At 38.6% G+C, this 24,489-nt stretch overlaps 1 protein-coding gene across 1 annotated transcript in view; it reads left to right on the top strand.

Moving 5' to 3' along the window:
* RNF145 (ring finger protein 145) overlaps window positions 1-17,724 on the top strand; it is a 41,862-nt gene extending 24,138 nt beyond the window's left edge. The window contains exons 6-10 of the mRNA XM_012730197.1: window positions 3,136-3,276; window positions 5,688-5,870; window positions 12,786-12,933; window positions 14,014-14,370; window positions 16,175-17,724. Of these exons, the coding sequence (XP_012585651.1) occupies window positions 3,136-3,276; window positions 5,688-5,870; window positions 12,786-12,933; window positions 14,014-14,370; window positions 16,175-16,549 (1,204 nt within the window). The 3' untranslated portion in view covers window positions 16,550-17,724. The remainder of the gene's footprint in view (window positions 1-3,135; window positions 3,277-5,687; window positions 5,871-12,785; window positions 12,934-14,013; window positions 14,371-16,174) is intronic.
* Window positions 17,725-24,489: the final 6,765 nt, after the last annotated feature.

Here is a 24,489-nt window from a genome sequence, read left to right on the forward strand (position 1 = left end):
CATGGTACAGGTTACGATTGCAGACATTACACAGTGTTAAATGTCAATAGAAAAGTCATGGGACAATGCTTATTTAAACAAATATGTAGACTACATTTATTGCTACTGAGTCAGATTTTGTACTTTCTAAAAGTCCTTTTCATTGACAAATATCTTTTACAAACATTCAGTAGCTTTATCTCAGTCGGCCACATTTTAATGGTCAGTTCTTTTTAAACTGTATATTATGGAGGTTTTGGGGCAGAATTTTAAAACTTCAACTACCCCACCCTGAATTTAAAGAGGAAGAGTACAATCCTGTAATGGGATAATAACCTGAATAATCAGAATATTAACCACTGTAAAGCACAATCAGTACACCGTGATATAATAGTTAGCAAATGTGTTTTTAACTTATTTTTCAAAATAGAACAGTATTTAAACATTTTTTCCCCCAAGATTTTACTTATTAATGCATACAAGAGTTGGGGTGTTGGCTGGAGGTAGCGGGTGTGAGAGGATTCACCAGAGACAGTGGGGAGCAAAACAGACAGATTGACTGGAATACACTGCTGAGGGGAGCAGCAGGTGAAACAGGAGAGGTCTGCTGTGCCATGTATGGGTCAGCTCCTTGGTCAAGATTGAACTTTTGCTGCTGAGTGGCTTCAGCAGCTATTCAACGCTGCTGATAGTTTTATAGTGTTCAGACTTTTAACCCCTTGTACCACCAGGGACGCCCCTACAAATTTTATTCGTTTTTTGATCTAGATAGCACTGCAGTGTAAGTTTCAGGTGCACGTCACTAGCAATCGACTTCAGTAGAGAGCCTTTAGATGAGGCTTAGATATTTTGCTAAAATTAATTTTTGTCTATTCCTTCGTACAAAGTATGACTTTCTCTAAATGAGAATATTATACTTTGGCTTTTACTTTATTTATATTTTTAAAATATTTCTTTTTATTTATTTATATACAAGAACTAGGGTATAGGCCACAGGTGTGGAGGTGAGAGGATTCACCCAGAAGCAGAGTGGATTAGCTCTGTGGCCAGGTATTGAACGTATGCCACAGTGGCTGGCAGTGACTTGATAGTGCTGACACTTTAACCCCTGTGTCACCAGGGAGGTCCTTACTTTGATTTTTAATAGAGAAACTTCCCACATTCTTTAACTTGTGTCTGTGTAGTGTTGTCCTCTGTCCTTGGCGGTATTATGTACGGGTTGGGTTTGTGTGCTTCCTTGCCAAAGAATAGCTTACAAAAAAAAGATTGCAAGTTTCCCAGAGTGTGCTGACTCAACCAACCAACCAGCCAACAAAAAGCACAGACACAAACTAAAAAAAAGAAGCTAGAAAATAGAAACTAAAGTCTGTAAAAAGTCTCATTGAACAGAGAAGGGGAAGGAAAGTTTTGTAAATTTCCCAAACTCTTTCACTTCCTCAACATTATGCTGAGATCTTTCACCCTTTTGAAAATTAACATAGGTTCTTATATGGGCAGAGAAAAAGAATATGCTTCTCTTAAATTCAGTACAGTCATGTCGTTTGGGTACAAAAGATTTCTCTCAATGTGCAGATTGGAATAGAGAGATAATATAGACCTAAACTTATCAGTCTTTTCCAGTGAGAATGAAATAAGCCTCTTGTGTTATTTCTAGCCATGATTGTCATTAAAAAAATATTACTGGATGATTTGTTTAAACATGCTCGTCATTTCTGTGAGAAAAATCTCAGGTGTTTGAGAAACTTGATTTGGAAGGCTATCATAAAGTTAGTCATTATATTTAATCTGTCATCTGTGATGATTAGTGTATGCTTTTGACTCCTAAAGAAAATGAAACATTTTTTTCCTCATCATAGTATATAGATTTGTGGCTTTCAAATAAAAAGTAGTTATGAGCAGGTGTGTGGGAAGGATCTCTCTGTAGTAGACTCTTGGGCTGTATTGTACAGGACAAGTATTAATGTGCCTGAAGAACTCCACTCCAATAAGTGAAATTGTTCTCAGAAATACAAAAACTTAAGACAAAGTGCTTTGAATACTTTTAAAGTTGCTATGTAAATATTAAACCCAAATTAGTTAATGTTATACATGTTATAAAGTACTTGTAAAAAAGTTAATATCTGGCATGTTGAATGTATTGAATATATTTCTTTCTTTTTTTTTTTTTTAAAGATTTATTTATTTGTGCATACAGAGCCGGGGTACAGGCCAGAGGCTCAGGGGCGGTGAGAGGCTTCACCAGAGACAGAGTAGGGAGCAGAACAGGCAGATCGACAAAGTACACTGCTGAGGGGAGCAGCGGGCGGGTCAGGAGAGGTCTGCCACGCCATGTGGTCACCTCCCCGGCAGGCGGGAATTGAACCCATGCGGAAGTGGCTTTAGCTTCTCAGTGCTGTGCTTTAACCCACTGCGCCACCAGGGAGCGCCTGAATATATTTCTATACAATAGAAAAATATTTCCAAGCTCTAGCTTAATTGCGGTCTTCTAATTCTCCCATAAGTGGTATTTTATAATAGATTATTATGTTGAAATATGATATTAAATTAAGTGATCCTGTATATGCTTTTGAAATAATCCAGAAAAAAATGCATTACTCTCAAGCTAAGTTAAATTTTAAGATACCAGTGGTGTGTCGGTTGAAGTAAGAGGGATGGACAGAACAGAATCAGCATTGGCCCCTGCGGTAGCACTTTAGTCATTTAGGGAGTTTTGAATCCTTATATGAATAGAGTAATAAGTAGGCATGTTATGACCTGAGCATTCTGAGCAAGCAGCACTTTTAAGAAGGAATAGTGGGCATCTGTGTAAATTTCTTTCAGATGTCATCAGCGTGTTAATTTTATGTTCCTTAAAGTTCAAACAAGAGTTATACCTCTTGAGTTTTACTGGTTTGAAGGAGATGATAAATAAAACTAAAAATATATTTCAGATATGATGCTATATATTTTTTGCTAAAGAGATAATAAATGTAGGTCAGGAAATGATAAATTTTAAGTTATTAACGGAGTGATTAGGTGATTTCACCTTAAATTTTGTTTTGGGATATTAAAATTAATGAGGTTCAGATCAAATGTCACGGTGATTTTTAAAGACTTCAGTGTTCTTATTCCAAACAGAAAAATCTGTATCTGCCATCTTCTCTCCTTTTCTTCTAGTATTGCTGAATGTTGCAGCACTCCCTACTCGCTTTTGGGTTTGGTCTTCACCGTTTCTTTTGTGGCCTTGGGTGTTCTGACCCTCTGCAAGTTTTACCTGCAGGGTTATCGTGCTTTCATGAATGATCCTGCCATGAACCGGTAAGTTCTTTACTCTGAATGTCTCTAGAAATTTAAATCAGTGTAATTTGAAAAAATAATGATGAATGTCCTTACTGACAAATAAAGAGGAAAGGACATTTTGAGGCTTTTTGTTTGAAATTTTGCAAAGTTTGGATTAAAATATTTTGTGAAAAGACAGCAAAGTTCCTATGTATGAAAGGTATATTTTGTGTAGCTGATTACATATTAGACATATTCCTAGATTTATTTAAAGAGTTTTGATAGCTTGCTTTTTTCCATTTTAAGTGTAGCACTGTCAAAATCAGATTTTTATATTTGATGACTTTTTAAAATTTTTAAAAAATTTTTGATCCTAATTCTAATACTGATTAAAGTTTTCAAGTATACATTAATGAGAATGCAGAGTAGTGAGTGGTTGTTACTTAATCACTAATTTCTGGGAAACGCTGTTTGTAGAACTTGTCTTGATTTCTGTTATCTTAACAAAAGTTTAATGGTTTAAATTTATATAACTTTTTAAAGTCTTTAAGTCTTACGGAATATGTCACAAACAGAAGATGGTAAGTTCCTTGTAAATTAAGGGAAAATTGTTTGGTGTATGTTAGTTTTTTTATGACATAAAAGAAAAAGGCAAATGACCATCATTTCCTGCCAAGCCCAGCTGACACCTTAATACTGGAAAAGGTGTGTATGTGTGGGCCATGACCAAGGGAAAAAATATTACATGTATTAATTCCTGAAATTCATATCATTCATGAAATATATAGTGGAGTGACGGCTTCCCACCCATACTACCCATTTCCTTTCCCCAAAGTAACAGGTCATTAAGCAGTTTTTAATAAGGTAAATACCATGCCCATTTATTTTTGCTTATTTCCACATCTGTACCATAGTTTTTAATTTGTATGTTTTAGATTTTTTTTTACCTCAGCACCCTCATTCATTTCACCCTATTACATAACACAGAGGCACCATTTTTGTTGATTTTTAATTAATAAAAAAGAATGCTGCTGAGTATCTTTGTACATGTCTCTTTAAAAAAAAAAAACAAAACCTTAACTAGGAAAATTTTGAACCAACTAAGTTGAAAGGATAGTAGCATGAATCTCCATGAACCCATTTTCCCCTCCTGGTAGTATGGGCAGTTTTATGTCTTATGTGTCCCTGTTAACTGCCTCTCACCTTACCTCTTCCCCCATAGCCTCCTGGCTACACCCGCTTCTCTGTTGATTCCAATTACACTATCAGATCACCCTAAATACTTCAGTCTATAAATCATTTGGAAAAAGTCAAATAAGAATGGAAGAAAATAATCCCTTGAAAACCAAATACTCTTAAAATTAGTTACCTAAAACTTTTAAACTTTTTTGCTCCACTCAGTATTCAAAGTAGGCACATATTGCACTTGGCTTCATAGATCTCATTTAATGGAGGTTCTGGCTATTTGTATATTTTCTGTTGCATTTATTTGTTCAGACACCAGGTTATTTGTCTGGATTTTGCTTGATAATAGCCTGTCTTGTCACAGAACATATTCTATTGTTCATTGTTTTCTCTTACACGTATATTTTATCTTTTGGGTAAATTATTACCAGTGAGATTATTGAACTGAAGAGCATATATGTTTCAATTTTTTTTATATATATCCAAAAGGGCAGCTTTATTATTAAAAAGAGAAGACTTTTGCATAGATACAAGAGAGCAGAAAGAGCTGCCCATTTTAAAATTTCTTAGCAGATTTTTCTCCCTAATGATTTTATCTGTTTATAGTTTAATATCATTCTACCCATTTTTCTTACATTATTTGTCAGTATTCAGGTCATCAAACTTTGAAATATTTGCTAATTGGTAGTTTTGAAAACTGTATTTATATTTGTTCATTTTTATATATTGTGAGATCTTTTTTTATATGAAGTCAGAATAAGTCATTAAAACTTCATATGTATTTTCTGTATGGAAATTAAATTTTAAAAATGTGTCTGCATATTCTGGTTCTTAAGATCTGCTTAAAGAGACCTTTTCTACTATAAGATAATGAAGACATTCGTCTGTGGCTTTGTCTTTTTGAATTTAGATGTAGCTCATGAATGTACTATGTATAATTCAGTGAATATCTAACAATGATAGAGAGGTATCTGGCCCATTTTTAAAGCCTGCTTATAAAACTCTTGTTTATCTCTCATAGAAGTTGCTTTTCTTCTCCCCATTATATGGGTAAAGAATACCTACTATGTTTTGCATGTGATAGGATACATAATTGTTATTATTACTATGTTGATGTTATATGATAAATTAATATTTAGATCCAGACTTAAGTTAGAATAAATCACAAATATGTAACAAGTCTCATAGGTCTTGTATTATTTCCTCTTGGAATTCGAGGCGATTCTGATTATTGTTTGTTTTTGTGGGAATGCATGCTTCCTTAGGGGCATGACGGAAGGAGTCACACTGTTGATATTGGCCGTGCAGACAGGCCTGATTGAGCTGCAGGTGGTGCACCGGGCCTTCCTGCTCAGCATCATCCTCTTCATTGTCGTGGCTTCTATCCTCCAGTCCATGCTGGAGATTGCTGACCCCATCGTGCTGGCGCTTGGAGCTTCTAGAGACAAGTGAGGAGCTTCTCTAACAGTCTTTAAACATATTCTTATTCCCTGATGTTTAGAGACAGAAAATGGAGGAATTAATTGTGATTAGCGTACATTAACAAAGTCAGTTTTTTTTTTTTTTAAAGATTTATTTATTTGTACATACAGAACTGGGGTACAGGCCAGAGACTTAGGGGCAGTGAGAGACTTCACCAGAGACAGAGTGGGGAGCAGAACAGGCAGATCAACGAAGTACACTGCTGAGGGGAGCAGTGGGCGGGTCAGGAGAGGTCTGCCACGCCATGTGGTCTCCTCCCGGGGCAGGCGGGAATCGAACTCATGCAGAAGTGGCTTTAGCTTCTCAGTGCAGTGCTTTAACCCGCTGCGCCACCAGGGAGGGCCGTAACAAAGTCAGTTTTAACTTTCCTTTAGCCCTTCCTTTTGTGTTTTTGCTCTCAAGAGCTCTTCTTTTTGTGTTTTCCCTCTTGCTGAAAGTCACATCCAAGGCTGTACAATTTGTTCTTCAGAGAAATGTAATAGTTCCATATTTGCCCATCTTAAAAATTAAGAATGGAGAGCATTAAATTTAGTTCAGTAAATAGAATAAATAGTAAATTTTTTTCTGTGAAATGTTAAAAATGAGAAAATGTTTGAGAGACGTGTAAGTGGAGAAGAGACAATCATAGATGCCTTTGTGGAGGACTAGCCTCATTCTGATGGTCTTGGAGACAATGGCAGTTCGGTGAGCTTGTAAAGGCAATTCCTGACACCCCAGTGAACCGATAGAATTAATAACTGATTCATATTTATCTCATAGTGTAGGAATTTTTTTTGGAACTATAAGTCAAATTTCTCTTTAATTCCTTAAGGTATTATTTTAGTTTGTTGAAGTCTATACAAAGATACAACTCTTTTCCCAATGTTCTATCTATACTGTGATTACTGATGATCGAAGTACATCCAAATTTATTGCTGATTTGTTGGTGTTTGAAGAGTAAGGGAGTAGTCTTTTGAAGTAGGAACTTTTGACAGCGGATTTTAAAAACACTCCAAATTAGCATTTGGAATAATGATTAGTTTGGAATGCTAATACTTAGTAGATTTGTCTTCCCTATGCTGCTAAACATCCTGGATATTTCTTTCAAATGGTTAGAATTACTGCAAGAATCATTCAATTTAAATAAGCCCAGAATTGTTGGATAATGTTTCATATAATCTTATTTTCAGTTATAGTTATTTGAGATTTGGTTTTGAAGTTTAAGGTTTCCCAGTAAAACATAAAGATGTTGATGGCCCTCCCTGGTGGCACAGCGGGTTAAAGCACTGCACTGAGAAGCTAAAGCCGTTTCCGCATGAGTTCGATTCCCGCCTGCCCCGGAGGTGACCACATGGCGTGGCAGACCTCTCCTGACCTGCCCGCTGCTCCCCTCAGCAGTGTACTTCGTAGATCTGCCTGTTCTGCTCCCCACACTGTCTCTGGTGAAGCCTCCCGCTGCCCCTGAGCCTCTGGCCTGTACCCCAGTTCTGTATGCACAAATAAATAAAATCTTTAAAAAACAACAACCACAGGGCTCTCCCTGGTGGCGCAGCGGGTTAAAGCACAGCACTAAGAAGCTTAAGCCAATTACACATGAGTTCGATCCCCACCTTCCCTGGAGGAGATCCACATGGCGTGGCAGATCTCTCCTGACCCGCCCGCTGCTCCCCTCAGCAGTGTACTTCGTAGATCTACCTGTTCTGCTCCCCACTCTGTTCCTAGTGAATCCTCTCACCCTCCGCACCTCTGGCCTGTACCCCAGTTCTGTATGAATAAATAAATAAATCTTTAAAAGAAAACAACATAAAGATGTTGAACTCAGTGTTGAACTCAGGTAAATAGCTCAGATAGCTCTGAAAATGGGCTTGTTTGACCTCTGAAGTTTGTCACCTGTGAGTATTTGTTAGCTTTAATAATTATGCAAATAGTTTAGCCTAAATTGACTACACTATAGAAAGTCTGGAAAAGAAAAATGAAACCAAAATTTCACTGCCATAAGGACAAGTAGGTCCAGTTCTGGATCTTTCAGGATACTGACCTAGTATGGTAGAGGAATTAGGAGGGAAAGAACAAAGCGGAGAAGTCCTGGTTTTGCTGATGTTATTGTGGTATCTGCGGTAGTGTTAGTCGCAGGCAGGGATAAACTAGGAAATTAGGAATGGACCATTTGCTTCATCCCATTCCATGCCACGCCCCCTGTCCCCACCCCAACCCCGCCTGTAGGAATAAGGTAACACAAGAATACTGTCAGCAGCCAATACTCTTGAAAACAATGAAATGGAAAAATTATGAGAAAAAATGTAACTTACTAGAATGGACTTAAGGAGAATTAAAAACTTTTATAGTTTTATAACTTTTTTAAAAATTCAGCAAATTAAAATTAAATTAAGCAATTAAGCAGTTGCTGGGTATATTGACCCAGATGTCAAGTTCTGCCAAACTTGGAGGAGCTGAACATTCCCATTTTAAACAGACACTTCCAGATAATAGATGGAATACCCCCAACTCAATTCTGTGAGATCATAGAAATCCACAGAAAATTTTATCCTTTCCTCCTGTATGATCTCTATATTAATAGGGGTAATTTGAGAAATAAAGTTTTATTTCACTCATAGTAGGAAATATTATGAAGTTTTTGTAATGACTCAGGAGTAGACAACCTGACAACTGGAGCAGAAAGCTCCCAAACGATTCTCCCTATGTCTGGAACTTGGGCATATAGCAGAGTGGTATGTCAGGTGATTAGGAACATGGGGGACTCCTTTGTAATGGAAAACAAGTTTCCATTTAGAAAAGTAGGGAATTGGATTTCTGTCTCATGCCAGAACATTAGAGAATTAAATGTTGTAAACCAAAAATGAGGACAGTACACGGGTTGATGTATTCTGATCTTCAGGTAGGGAAGGTTTCCTATACGTGTAAGAAAAGAAGCACTAAGTATTGACCGTGACTGAGAGAAAGAAGGGATAATTATAAATAATAATGCTTTCAAACTGAAAGGCAACAAGTAAATTAGAAATGATACTTAGCTACCAGGTAGAAGGCATTTCTACTATTTGCACTTATCCAGAGATTAATATCAAAAATACATTAAACAGCTCTTATAAAGCATTGAGGGAAATGGTTAAAATAAATCCTCAGGCTTTTAGCAAAAGAAGAAACACATGAATCTAAAGTCAGGTTCAGCATCTTGAGTGATCAGAGAAATGTAAATGAGACCACAATGAGAAACTGTTTCAAAATGATGGGATTGGCAGCGAATAAATAAGAAAGAAAGGGGAAGAGGGAGGAAATCAGTTGAGGGCTAGCATGGAGAGAGAGCACAGATGGCAGGGCTGCACAAGTTTAGAAAACAACTGGGTGTTTTCATCTCCTGTGTGCTTGAGACAGGTTCAGCAAGGACATGTCAGAGAATGTTTGTAGCACAGTTAACAATAACAGAAACCTGGGGGTCACCCAAATGCCAGTCAGACAGGAAAGAGTGAATAAAATGTGCTAATGGTTACAGTAGATGTCAAAAATACGACAAAACAGTGTGATTCCTAGCAATGTAAAGCAAAAAGATGACATCTTAAAAGGATAATATTGAGTGTTAAAATTTTGTTCTTCAGGAATATATATAATTAAGCAAACCTATAAAAGGGGAGTAAACTAGAGCATGAGGAATACAGGAGTCAAGAGAGTGGTTTCAGTGAGTCGAGGGAGGCAGGACATGGAATGGGCAGGCCTTCCTTGCAGGGCAGATGCCAGGTTTTATGTAGGCTCTCGCTTTTGCGTGGGAAGATGGTTTCATGAATGTTTCATTATGGAAAACAGAATTAGATTATTAACTAAAACAGGGATATATATAGCCCAGTGGTCATGGATTATAATTATTTAATTCAGTGTACTGGGGGTTATATAAAGAAACAAAAAGAATCTTAATTCTCAAGTTAGAGGAACAATTAAGAGAACCTTGATAGTTCATGAAACAGTTTCTCTGGGTCATTAAAAGGCTAATTGTTAGTGGAAAAAATCTTGCTCTTTGGAAATTGCTTGGAGAGATATCCTAGATAGTTTTGAACATAAAGATAATGTTAATTTTACCTGTACATTTCAATACAGTTTTTTAAAAAATAGTAACTTTTGTGTGTGTGTGTATATATATATATAATATATATAAAGATTTATTTATTTACGCATATGGAACGGGAGTGCAAGCCAGAGGTGCTGGGCAGTGAGAGGCTTCACTGGAGATGGAGTGGGGAGCAGAACAGGCAGATCGACAATGTACACTGCTGAGGGGAGCAGAGGGTGGGTCAGGAAAGGTCTGCCACGCCATGTGGATAACCTGGGGCAGGGGGGGATTGAATTTACAAGCTAGCAGCAGCAACTAGTTTGCAGTGCCGTGTCCTAACCTGTTGTGTCACCAGGGAGGGCCTTTAACAGGAAATTTTATAATTAACTGTACTAACTCATATCGATAGCACATGTTTAAGTGATAAGTTTTTTAAAATGGGCTTATGAATATAAAAAAATTGTCTTTCTGTCATATACAGTATAATTAAATGGGATTTTGGTGGTTCATGGTATTTTGATATTTAATAAGATCACCTTTTATTAAATTTTAATAGTGTAAAGAAATCTATGTATTATATATTGTGTATTATGCACACCTACATCAAAATTAGCCTTAAATGTGTAGACTCATGGCATAATGTATATGGCTTTCTGCATGTAAATACATGTAAATACATTCTTGTTATAAATATAAATCTATACATGCTTAATATAAATGGGTTATAGCTTAATCTTGAAAAATAGACTTGGGCCTCCCTGGCGGTGCAGGGGTTAAAGTCTCAGTGCTATCAGGCATGAGTCTGATCCCCAGTCAGGGGATGACCCACATGATGAGCAGACCTCTCCTGTACCACCCCTTCTTCCCCTCAGCAGTGTATTTCAGTGGATCCACCTGCTCACCACTTTGTCTCTGGTGAATCTCCTTACCCCCTGCACTTCTAGCCTAGACCTCAGTTCTTATATGCATAAGTGAATAAAATAAATCTTAAAAAAAAAAAAGACAGGTTTTAAAGCAAACAACCCATTTAATGAGAATTATCTAACATAGTCTACTGTTGCAATAGTTCCTTCCTCCTTACTTTTCTTTAAAAAATAAAATTGTTTTGGATCTCAAAGCAGAGCTACTGACAGGTTTACATTCGTCCCTAACTTCTGGTAATAGAAATGCTTGGGGGGAAAAAACACTTTGCAAGATACTTAGTTTTAATTTTTACCATAATTCACTTTCTTCTCTGAATTGCTATTTATAGACAATTCCACACACTATAGCATTTGACTTGTGTGTGGCTATATTTTCTCCCACCTCTCTTAGAGCTAGAGGTGGGAAAGGATGATGATTCATATGCATTAAAAATACTTTTTGATGGACTTGAGACCATCACAGATGCTGATATTTAGTAAAAAACATTATATGGCATCTTTTAACGATTTTGATTGAAATCTGACTTCCTTATAATGGTTTTAAATAATCTGTGGCTATGTTTATAGGAAATAATCAATTTTAACTTTTTAAGATTTTTATTTAACTATACAGTCCTGTCTTAAATTGTGGTATATTTAAAGAACTAGTAGAGTATTACAGTATGTGAAGAGAGAAACAAAAGAAAAATTATACTTTTTTCCTTTACTATAACTTAGAGTTTCTTCTATGTGAGTGCTCCTCTCTGACAAATAGACTTTTCTATGTGGATGTTCCTTTCTGACAAGTAGACTTCAGAAATGGAAATCTAAGTCTAAGAAATAAATCCATTGATGTTCCATGTTTTAAAGCTTTAAGTGTCACGTGTAACCGTTTCCTTGTAAAGTGACCACAATCTCTTGGTCACTTTGAGTAGGTGATGGATAACAAGAGGAGGTAGTGATAGGAAATGATCAGAAAAATACCAAGGAGAAAAAATTATTGCCACTACCTTCAAACAAGCCTTTATGTTTAAGAGCTGGAATACATGAAGGATTTACTGTCGTCAAGGAATTTACATTTGGAGGCTAAGACTTACATATTTACACATTAATGTATAAAAATATACAGATATATAAAACAGTACTGTAGGAATATATAGAATATATAAATATGTGTAATTGAAACGATACCAAAAAATCGGTAGTTCAGATGTTAATAATTCTGAGAGTGTAGGTAATTTCTGGAGATTTACATTACCTGTATGAAAGTATTTGTTTAGTTTCAGCTAGCCTAAAGGATTAGCAAAATGGAGTGGCTGGAGGGATTTCTGGTAGGTAAAAGTACTTGTGTTTTTCTGGAAGGACAGTTAATTTCCTTCAGTGAGGAACAGATGTTGGCAAGTTGGGAGTAGAGCCCTTCTGATGCCAGGCTAGGAACACGGGGATGTGTTGATTGTATTACATTGGTAGAGCTTTAAGAAGATGCACTGGGCTTGCAGTGTGCAAGGCACATTGGAGTCACTGGGTATAAGGCCAGATCAGGAGGCCTCCACAACCATGGTCCATGGAAGACCCAGTCCTCCAGACACTACCACACTCACATAGCACAGAGTTCATCACAGGCTGGAGTGGTGGGAGAGGATGGGGTTTTAGAAAGACCAGAATTACTGTGAAATTTGTTAAGGTATAATGCTATAATCTGAAATTGATTTAAAATTACTAGGCATGGGAATGAAATAAATGTTTGGGGGGAAAAAAACAGACTTGAATACCTGGCAATTGAGTGAGCATGGGAAGAGGAGGGAAGGAATGAGTCCTGGGAAGGAATGAGTCCTGGCGAGGAGTGCCCAGGGAGTGGAGCCCAGGATGGTGTCTTGACATGGAAGTTGTTCCCGGTCTTGTGCTGGGTGACAGCTCTTGAAATGAGTCCTTTTCTTTTTCAGGAGTTTATGGAAACATTTCCGTGCTGTGAGCCTTTGTTTATTTTTACTGGTGTTCCCTGCTTACATGGCTTATATGATTTGCCAATTTTTCCACATGGATTTTTGGCTTCTTATCATTATTTCAAGCAGCATTCTCACTTCTCTTCAGGTAAGCCTAGGATTGATTGCCTGTATACTAGCTGATTAAACAGATTAAAGCAGTTAAAGGCTAATTCCTTTTAAGGAATTAAACTTTTTCAAATCAAAGTAGTTAAACTTTGCAGGTTATCTTTTTCTAAAGTTTTTGATACAGAGTTGCCATGTAAACATTAAATGTAATATTCAAGTATTGCTGAGTTTCGCACTGAAGTGGCCATGGTGTGACTTAGCTTCTCAGTGCTGCATTCCAACCCCCTGCACCACCAGGTAGGGCCTTTTTGCTGGTTTTTTTACTTGCAACAATAATAAGATACCTACTTCTGCCCCTAAAGGAAATTAGCTGTTTCTCAGGATAGTGGAATGAGGTTAAAGAATGACTATCAGATGTGAGAAATTTGAATATTATATGTAATTATTTCCCAAAATAAAATAGCTGTTATCACATTTGTTATTTTCTGAGCGTTGCATACATTGTTTCATTTATTTCTCATAAAGCCTGAATAAATTTTTTCTCTGTGATTCTAATTCTGATGTTAGAATTATTTTTGAAATAAAAAAATTTCTGAATTTGGAATACTTATGCAGTTTCATGATGTAAATAAGTGTATGAGGTGTTATGCATAAATGGTATATTCTCTACATATATACACCTGCTCAGTATCCTTGAAAATAAAAACTTATTACAACTTAAAGGTGGTCTTTGTTGCCTGATCAGTAAGAAGAAAAAGAAATGGTGGTATTGGCAATAAAGATTTATTCACATTCCTTATAGAAGTAAAAGTTCTTTGAGGGTTGAAGAACAAAACAAATGTCACTGTAAATTTAGGAAAACTTAGATAGAATTTGAATGGTATTTGGTGAGCTAGGTAGGAAGGGGAAATTAGGAGTCAGATAGCTAATTGCTAGGATCATTTCATTACAAGGTTTGAGGTTTTTAGTGCATGGATTTCTGAGATCACCCACATTCAGTTGTATCAGTGACTACTCTAGATATTGAATATGGTTTTCTAAAAGTACCAGGAATTTGTTTAAAGTCTATGAAAGTCTTCATGATTTTAACTCTGTTTTAATGTACTTTTTTTTCCTTCAGGTTTTGGGAACACTTTTTATTTATGTCTTATTTATGGTTGAGGAATTCAGAAAAGAGCCAGTGGAGAACATGGATGACGTCATCTACTATGTGAATGGCACGTATCGCCTGCTGGAGTTTTTGGTGGCCCTCTGTGTGGTGGCCTATGGTGTCTCAGAGACCATCTTTGGAGAATGGACAGTCATGGGCTCCATGATTATCTTCATCCATTCTTATTACAATGTGTGGCTTCGTGCTCAGCTGGGCTGGAAGAGCTTCCTTCTCCGCAGAGATGCTGTGAATAAGATTAAATCATTGCCCATTGCTACGAAGGAGCAGCTTGAGAAACACAATGATATATGTGCCATCTGTTACCAGGTAACATTGGAGAATCCATTTGGATGGGTTATACTGCATGTCCCTGGATTTTTATGATGTTGACCAAATTCACCTTAAATTTTTTAGGCAAAATTATCATCTGGGTAGAAAAATTGGCTCAGAAATTATTAAAGACCAATTCAGATTCTGTCTATAAATTTTTTATTTTATTCTAAATTAAATGTATAATTCAGTTCAAATTCTAATTTATTGTTATCTTCAACATTATTGCTCACCCACAAATAAAGGAAAAACAGGTCAGGTGTATTTTATATTTACTTGTGAATATACACAAATAAGTATATTGCAGGGTCAGCGGCTTCTGAAAAGTGCTGTGCCAAGTCTGATTCCCTACTGGTTTCCAGGTTGGGGAAGTGTCTGTTGACTGACTGTGGAGAGGAGGCCATCTGCACAGCATAGGGCAGGGAATACCCATGTGGATATGTCAGTGACTGTGTGGAGTCCCTGTTGATGTGAGGTTGCAGGCCTATCCATCTTACAGTGCTGCTCTCCAGTTAGGCTGAGTGTGTCCAGTTAGGGCTAGAATAAGAATTATTCTAGGAGTAAAAGGCAAGGATACTTTTTTTTTTTTTTTAAATGTGATTAGATAGTACGGATAGTAGCAAAATGAGACTTTTGCATTTGGGGGGAGGGGAAGTCCTATACTTGCCCCAAGTTCAGTGTCATGTTGTAGATCCTTTTTGCGGTCAGCCTCAACATGCCTCTGCAGCACCAGCACAGGGAAGCCTAACGGGCCTATGACTGTTCTGTCTGGGATGTAAGAGTCTTCTTTTTGTGTTTCTTGTTGTCACATCACTTTTTTTGAGGTGCTAGAACTGCCTGCAACTATCCCCCAGAGTGTGAAAGTTAGATTGCTTAATTCCCAGCTGGCTGCTCTTCCTTGGATGGCTTTCTGCTTAATAATTCACTCTGGATTACCGTCCTTGGCATAGACCTTGAGCAGTAGCCACAAGGCCTTATTAGGGGACTTTAAACAATAATGGCTTATTCACCACGTGTATTCTTACAACTTCATGTTCTCAGCCTTCTTTACCCAAATGTATCTTGTGCAAGGAATATTGATGCCAAGTATCCATTTCCTACTCCAGTGGTTATCCAATTTGATAGTGTGTAGAAGTCACCTGAGTGGCTTGCTGTGCTTGTAGATTGTGAGCATCTCTCAAGTACTTGGATTCAGTAGATCTGGGGTGGTGAGAATATGCATGGTTGGCAGGCACTGGGGGCAAGGACGGGGGAGTTTCTGATGCAACTTGGAAAATGCTGGCTTATTCAGACTGCCTTTTAAAAGCCAAGAATATGCATTGTTCCTAATGAAATTGCTGCTTCCTTGCCAACATCTTTATGTTATGTGGCTATGGTTGTCTCCTTGCCAATCACCTCATCATGTAATAATCTGTTTGGCTTTGTTGTAGTATAAATATGGGAAAGTGCTGTCTCACCATGTTTTCTGGGGCTCTAATTACTCTCCTGCCTTACCCAGGGAGTACCAGCAGTCATTTCTACATTTGGGGGCCCTTGTGTTTTATACTAAAACCAAATCTGGTTCAGAAGATGGTTTTGCTCTTCTTTTTGGGGTTTCCTCTTAAAAATTACTAAACAGTGGTTCTAGAGGGATTGCTAATGGCAAGAGGCTTATTACTGAAATACAAAAATTTCATTCTAAGGTTTGTGTTAAACATTTTCTTTGAGGGGCTTGGGGGAAAAGTGATGTAAATTTTGGGGGTAGCAGCAAGATTTTAGATAACAGATGTTTATAAAGATACCTTCTCCCCTTTTCTTGTAGGACATGAAATCTGCTGTGATCACCCCTTGCAGCCATTTCTTCCATGCAGGCTGTCTCAAGAAGTGGCTATATGTCCAGGAGACCTGTCCTTTGTGCCACTGCCACCTCAAGCACTCTGCCCAGCCCCCAGGCTCTGCAGCAGAGCCAGGGCCCCCACCTCACACTGATGTTGAGCCCCATGGTAGGCTGAATCCTCCTGGGCAAGAGCCACCTCAAGGGACTGGGGCACAGGAAGGCTCTAGGGACAGTGGTGAGTGTGTCCCCACAAATTTAGACAGCCCAGAGGGTACTCTCGGTCCCCAAGAATGTCCTCTTAGCTCCAGTGATGTGACCAGTCCGGTGGGGGTCAGCCTAGAAGAACAGCATCAGGAGTGACCTGAGGAAACTGAAGCAGAGGACATGCACGTGAAGTCGTGCTCAGACTTGGAGGGAATATAAGAGAGGGTCGGGCATGAGCCATGACATTCCACAGAGTGAGGACCACCTGCTTTCGTCTCCATGATGGTGTGAGAAGTTTGCTAGGTCTCCTCTGCACGGAGTATCTGTACATCTGTGCTGACGTTGTGTGGAAGTTCATCCAGAAAATTAGCCTTGGCAACTTCACAGACTGCCCCCCAATTGTGAGGGGTGAATAAAACCAGCACTGGGTATATGAAGGGGCTGAAGAAAGGAGGCCACAAAGCACGAGACCAGCCTGGGAAGAAGCAGGCAGAGAGGGACCAGGATCGTCTGTCACAAAGTGTGAGTGGTGGTGACTGGCCTTTTTCCTCCACCACCTTCCCCGAGTAATTGGAACTCAGTCAGGTGAATTCCTGAGTTTGGACAGCACTGAAAGAAAATCAAAGATGTCAAAACATTGATTGTATTCCCAGACCAAAGCACGCGCAGACTTGGCATGTGCTGTAGGGGTGGGGCGGGGGGCGCGGGCCTGCCGGGTACGTTCATGTAATCCAAGACTCTTGACCTCTATGATGGAGTCTTAAATATTTTGATGTATATGAGACTTTTGTTAATATATTGTATACTGTGTTGGCTGTGTGAAGTAAACTAAAACTCTGATGAACACTTTGGAGTGCACTTCAGTGTAGGAAACCAAAGTGGGAAGGGCTTTAGGGCACTGAAAGAGCCCCAAGTGTACTTTCCAATCTTGTGTAATGTTTAATTCTTGCAACTGAATCAAAACAGTGTTAAATCATGGCAATATTTGCACTTGGGGAATGAATACATAACTGTATGACCACACTCTGCAAATGCCACTTTTAAAGCTGTTAATAGACTTTGCACCTTTTCTTTGACAAGGATGTGTCATATTAAAATTTTTACATACATCATGGTTACAGGTAGAACTGGGGAGGGGGGGAAGGTAATTTTCTATGGGAATTTTGATATGAAAAGAAACTAGTCATTTATTTATACAATAGGCTTGGCTCAAAAAGTGTTTTTCAGATTTGGTATTCCTAATGTGGGATGTGACTTTATTTTATTTTTAGTAGCAAATTTGGATGTAGACTGACAGGCATAGCTGAATGTCTCAATAAATTTAAATTTGACGATAACTGTATTTGCTCCAGTGGTGATTATTATTACTGTAAAGTGTTCTGTTGGAATTGTGTTGAGGAGGTCTGTTTTTATACAACTAGGTTTCTTTTACCTGGATTCCCTATCAAAAATGCCTTGTGGGTGGCAGAACTTTTTGAAAAAAGGATTATATATGCACAGAAGAACTGGGATGTAGGTCAGGGTTGGGGATGAGAAGATTCACCAGAGATAGAGTGGGGGGAGAACAGGCAGATCTACTGAAGTACACTGTTGAGGGGAGCAGTGAGACCAGAGAAAGGTCTGCTATGCCATGTGTGGGTTAGCTTCCTGGCCCAGGATCAAACTAAGGCAATGGAGGTGACAACACTGAGTATCAACCCGTAGGCTATCGGGGAGGCCCAGAGCTTTATGGTTAAAAAAGCTTTATGGCCAGCAAGCCTAGCTGTACATAGAAATATCTGGGAGCTTGTGTTTGAATCTCACTTCAGACCTACTGAATCTCAATCTTTGAGAGTATCTGAGGAGCTACATTTCAGAGCTCCTGGGTGATTCTGTCTCAACATTCTGACAGAAGCCCACTTTCACGTTTAGAAAAGAAGAAGCTTCAGTAGAACTAATTCTTCCAGGTGTGACTGGAGTTGCTAGCTTCCAGATTCTGTAGAAATTGAAGTGGCTCCCTCTGGCAGTCAGGCTGTTGTCTAAAGCCCTAGCAGTTTTTCACCAAATGGAAAAATGTATGAAAAGTGCATATTCTGGCATTAAATTTTTTAGTGCTCTTTTTGAAGAAGGAAAACTACAGATATAAGTACAGGCTAGTGAACTCAGCCACTTTTAGCAGCGAGTTGACTCACAAAGGGAAAGTAAACATGTTTTAGTAATAGTAGAGACTGCTTTGGCATTCATTTCACACTGTACTGCACGTTTTTCCTCCTTATAGTTCAGAGCCCAGCTATGCATGCCAAGTCACCTGCTCCTTAGCGTAGCAGGTTGGTGGACACAGCATCCTCTTGTTTGGGTCAGGAGAATTACTCATTTTGACTTCCAGGTTTGAAGGACATATCATTCCTTCGTTAACATTTTGCATTTCTCTGTTTTCCTAAAAGGTTTTGACATATCTCTAATTGCCAATTTAAGTGGTTAATGAAGAAAATTTTTTTAATCTCCCAAGTTTTTAAAGGAAGGTTCTTTTTGCCTGTTGCCATGGTCATGGAACAAGAGGCTTATAGAGACTTAAATATTACTAAATTATGTTTCAGATCTGAACAAACACTTCAAAAGTAAACTTTTTACTTTTTTTAAAAAGATTTATTTATTTATTCATTTGTACAGAACTGGGGTACAGGCCAGAGATGCGGAGGGTGAGAGGATTCACCAGAGACAGTGGTGTGCAGAACAGGCAGATTGACAAAGTACACTGCTGAGGGGAGCAGCAGGCGGTCAGGAGAGGTCTGCCTCGCCATGTGGATCTCCTCCAGGGCAAGTGGGGATCGAGCTCTTGCGGAACTGGTTTAAGCTTCTTTGTGCTATGCTTTAACCCCCTGCGCCACCAGGGAGGGCCTGTAAACTTTTTATTCTTGCTTCTACTCTGGCTTTTATAGAAACAGCTTGTCCCATTTTAGAACCATGGTAAGTAACTGGTAGGAATAAGTTTGTTTATTACATTTTAAAGTGCTATATGCCTTTTAATACTTTTTTTCCACATTGCTTATTATTTGGAAAGTAAAGTATCACATTTGAAATTTATCATTTCAAATTACATCTGATGAGAGCCCAGTTCCTCCCACCAGCACACCCACCCCCAGAGAGTAATTTTTCACTTTGGCTTCTGAAATTCAGACACATCCCAATTTTGTAATTTGTCAGTGAAGTCATTCCTGTTCCTCCCACCTGTGAACATAGAGAATATTATGACTTCAAAAAATCGGGTTACACTATTTAAAACAGATTCCTAAGAAACCCCACAAAAGCCGAAATGCGGTGATGCGAAGAGATTATGATCATTTCCATATAAATAATTTTGAATGCTCCCAAAATATAACCTAGCAACTCATATCCACAACTATGTAAAAGCTGAAATCATACCTACGTTTAGTAAGATCAGAAATACTGTGATGACACCTGTGTTGAGGGAGCGTGGGCGGGGCACTACTGCGCCAGGTGCTGCTCGCCTTTAAAGCAGCAGAACCCATGCTGAGCACGCTCTGCTTTTTTACTGCTGCCGTAAAATTGGTAATCCTTTTTGGTTTTGTCTAGGTCAATTAAAATTGGTACACATGTAGCTCTTTCACAGCAAAGTGGCCTGATAAACTTTCAAAAGTGGGAGATACTGCAGTTTAAAATGCTTTCCAGAAATATACTTGTAGCCACTCAGAAGATATGCTTTCTTTGTTTCCTCTGATGAGTTGGACGTTGGGCTGTGTTGTGTGAGCCAGGTTCTGAACAAAGGTAGGACATTACTGTGCTAACAAACCCTCTTTCCTTGCTTTTGGCATTCTTTTCCTGATCTACATTGTATGAATGTTGGCTATTTGAACCATAGTTTGTCTTTTTCTAAAGAGAAAATTAACTCCTTGCCTTTATTGTTTTACATATGTGTTTGTTGCTGAGTAAGAGAATAGTTTCTGACCATTTTATTCTGAAATAGGATGAAGTCTGAGCCAATTGCATGTTCTATTAATTTCCGATTGAGAATCTACCAAACTGAAACTACCTCCCTGAGTAGCATCATGCCTGCTAGCTTCCTCTTTTTTCTGGCCTGGATTTTAGGAAATAGGTAACAGAAAGGGCGAGGAGCCCCTTGTCTGCAGGCAGGAGGTTGGGCTACTATGCTCTTGTCTTCGCGGTTGGTCCTGGCCAAGTGTGCTTTACTGGGCTCAGCCTCATCTGGAAAAATCATCTCTGAGTTATCAGTCTACTCTTAAGATTTTGCCCATCCATATTCTTCATCTTTGTGTTTGATGAGCTTCATAGATATTTTTATGCACTATGGCAAGTTTAGAAGTGAGCTCAGGTGTGCTTTAGTTCTGCAATTTTTTTTTTTTTTTTTTGTCCAAAGCATTGGACAAAAAAAACATTGTCTTCACTGAGTAAACTCATCAGAGAACTCGGTTGGTGTTGGAGGCAGAGTACGTGCCAGCCAGAGAAAGTCACTTCCATCAGTGGTTTTAGGTTGTTTGGCAGCTGTACATCTAGAACTCAGCATGTAGAAGAGATTGTTCTGGAACAATGTTCTATAACAAAAAACTGCACATTCTGATGAAATTCACATTCTGATTAATTTTGCTTTTTATTCTTTGGTTTCCATGATGAATCTTTAGACCATACTTAAAAAATTTTGAGGGCCTCCCTGATGGCCTAGGGGTTGTGTCTCAGTGTTAATCACCATTGGGGAGGCTCATCTCTAGAGCCTGGATTCTATCCTTGGCCCGGGCACTGGCCCACATGTGGCTCAATAGACCTCTCCTTTCTTGCCTGCTGCTCCCCTTACCAGTGTGGATCTGCCTGCCCTGCTTCCTACTCTTCCTACTCTGTCTCTTACTCCACACCTCTGACCACCACAGTTCTTCTATGCAAAAATAAATAAAATCTTGAAAAAAAATTGAGTTAGTTGGCAACCATACAGAGTTTGACTAAATATACACACTCAATGTGTGTTTTTTTTTTCAGAAAATCAGAACTAGTTTGAGATTACTCATCCCTGTGATAATCTGACAACAGGGGGCAGGAGTTGAGGTGGTTAAAGGAGCATTCTAATGCAACCCAGACCCCACCAATACGTATCTACTCTAGATCTAGAGCAACAGTCCTGCTTTTTTAGTGAGAGGGGCTTCCTTCCTTCTGGAACTACTACGTGTGTGGAAGAAGAGTCTTAGAGGAGTGCCCATGAACATGTGTCCTCTGAGGCACTTTATGATCATGGATTGCAGCAGATAGAACTGTTTACAGGGCTTCTGCATTGAAACTGCAAAGCCAGCTGGCAGATAACCGCTGTTGTCCATGTGAGCTCAGTCCCAGCCTACCAGTCATTTTGGTTGATCACCCAGAATGTCTGAGACTTTTTATTCAAAGGTAAACATCAGTTTTTCCATAAAAATGTAGATTAAGTCATAGAATTAAAAAAAAAAAAACACAAAATCTCCAGTGCTCAGAGATGTAGATCATTCTTTAATTTTATAAGAGAGCAAATTGACCCTCCCTGGTGGCGTAGCGGGTTAAAGCACAGCACTGAGAAGCTAAAGCCACTTCCGCATGAGTTCGATTCCCATCTGCCCCGGAAGTGACCGCATGGCGTGGCAGACCTCTCCTGATCCGCCCACTGCTCCCCTCAGCCATGTACCTCGTCGATCTGTCTGCTCTGCTCCCCACTCTGTCTCTGGTGAAGCCTCTTGCCGCCCCTGAGCCTCTGGCCTGTACCCCAGTTCTGTATGCACAAATAAATAAATCTTAAAAAAAAAGAACAAATTGTGCAAGACCCTGTCATAAATGGCAGAGCTGAGAACTAACTCTTAGATCTGCTGGATTTCAACCTAATGCTCTTTCTATTATTATACCTGCTCACCTCAAAAATATACAAATATCCACGCACTTTGTAAGTTGCCTTTGAGAGAATCCTTTTGTTAAAGGTGTTACATGTGAGCTTTGCTAAAAGGATAAAACTGAATTTCTAGAGAGAATTTTAGACTATCAATTTGACATCAAATTTTTTAAAAAGAAAAAGGGGAGCAGCATAAATTGTAATCAGGGCAAGCTGCAGCCCATCAAGATATGGGGGATGGAAACTGTTGCCTATTCAGTGATTTTTGGTGACCATACCCTCAGGTCCCTGAGAGCCACGGGTGACACAGACCTCAGTGTTTGTAGGAGCAGATGGGGGAATCAAGTCTAGAGAACTTTAAAATGTAAATCTGCTACTTTCCCAAGATAAGCATTACATCACTCTGAGAGGGATAGTAAGATCTAAGATTGACTCTTGAACAGCATGATATGAACAGTGCAGGTCTCATACACCAATGCTTTTCGATAAATAGCAATGTATGAATTTCTTTTGTACATTATCTTTTCATTTTTGAAGACTACTCTTGAGAACGTGTACATACAAGACCATATTGAAGGAAGTGCTGAGAGATCATCTTGTAAACCAATGTCAACTGAATGTGTGTTGATATAGTACAATTGTTTAAAGGTATTTTCTCTTCATTATGATTTTCTTAACATTTTGTCTTCTGTACTTTAGTCCGTTGTAAAATACAGTACATAATACATGTAACACACAAAATACGTGATCATCAATCGCTTATGTTATGGGTAACAGTAGGCTACTAGTAGTTAAGTTTTGAGAACCCCTCTGGTGGCAGAGGGGTTCAGTTACTGCATTATCACCCTAATGGCCTGATTTCAATCCCGCCCAGGGTGCTGACCCACATGGTGCAGCAAACATTTCCTGTCTCTCCCGCTGCTCCCCTCAGCAGTGTATTTCAGTAGATCTGCCTGTTCTGCTCTTCACTCTGTCTCTGGTGAATCCTTTCACAAACACCCCCAAATCTTTGGCCTGGACCCCAGTTATTCTATGCATAAAAAATAAATAAATCCTTTTTTAAAAAGTTTCATACAGATTTTCTACTGTGCAGGAATATTGGTGCCCTTAAGCCTTGTCTTGTTAAAAGGTCAACTATAAATACTGTGACTTCCTGTTTTATCTCTTGTTGCCCAAAATTTTTTTCTAAAGCCACACTAGTCTTCCCTAAATTGCCCAGAAAGTCTTCCCTTTCCCTTGAAAAATGAAGTGCAGCTGAAATTTGAAGGGGTTGACTATATATATATTTTATGATGAGCTGTATGCTACAGAAGTGAGCTTAAGAGATGGGAGACTTTTTACTTTTTGGTGATGCTGAGGTGAGGACTTGATTTTTAAAGGACCATGTGTAATAGGAATATGTAGACAAGAGAAAGAAGTCAATTAACTGAGCTAAATTGTATCATGAGAATATTTAAAACCACAATCTGTGTTTTGCATCCTGTCTTCATGCCATTTCCATTTAGTTTGTGTATTGAGGTTTTTATCTTTTCTTCCACATTCAAGAAAAAAAGCTAATACTAATTGGAAGAATACCTAAGAAATGCTTCTGTGTTTAGCCAAACTCTACATGGCCACATTTAGGGGAAGAATAAGAATTTTAAAGAAATCTTTCTATAAAAAAAGGGCGGAAAGTATTATTAACTACTTAGAAAAAGAGTATTTTAAAGAAATCTGGAGCTGATTTTTTTAAATCACAAAGTCAAACACTATTTCCTTCGTCAAATGTGTAAAACATTTAGTCCAATGTACTCATATAGATTACATAATTCCCTGGAGACAAAGTTAGGTAGAATTCAGCTAACCCGGGTGCATTTAGAACCCAATATGAAGGTGCAAGCATAGAACATTGTAGAGCATAGACTTTGAGGGTCTATGACCACCTTACCCTGGCTGGCATAGGCCTGAGTGGATTTGCCAGAGTGTGCATAATCATTATCATTGAACCACCCCACCCCTTGCAGTGACTACTACAGGGTTTGCAAAGAGAATTAGAGTCTGAGGACAAGGGAACTGCTTTCCTTACTTTCCCTTTAGGTTTGACCCCTGCATTCTAGTTCACTGAGTTCATGGTCCATCGTTTCCAAATATCTAATATTCTAGTATTTTCCTCAACACTTAGCTAATGCTTAGTAATGTGCCAAATACTCTGTTAATTCCTTTACACAAAATAATTCTTTACATTCACCAGTTGAGGTAGGCA

Source organism: Condylura cristata, unplaced genomic scaffold, assembly GCF_000260355.1.
Source record: "Condylura cristata isolate star-nosed mole 26May11 unplaced genomic scaffold, ConCri1.0 scaffold00026, whole genome shotgun sequence".
NCBI lineage: Eukaryota > Metazoa > Chordata > Mammalia > Eulipotyphla > Talpidae > Condylura > Condylura cristata.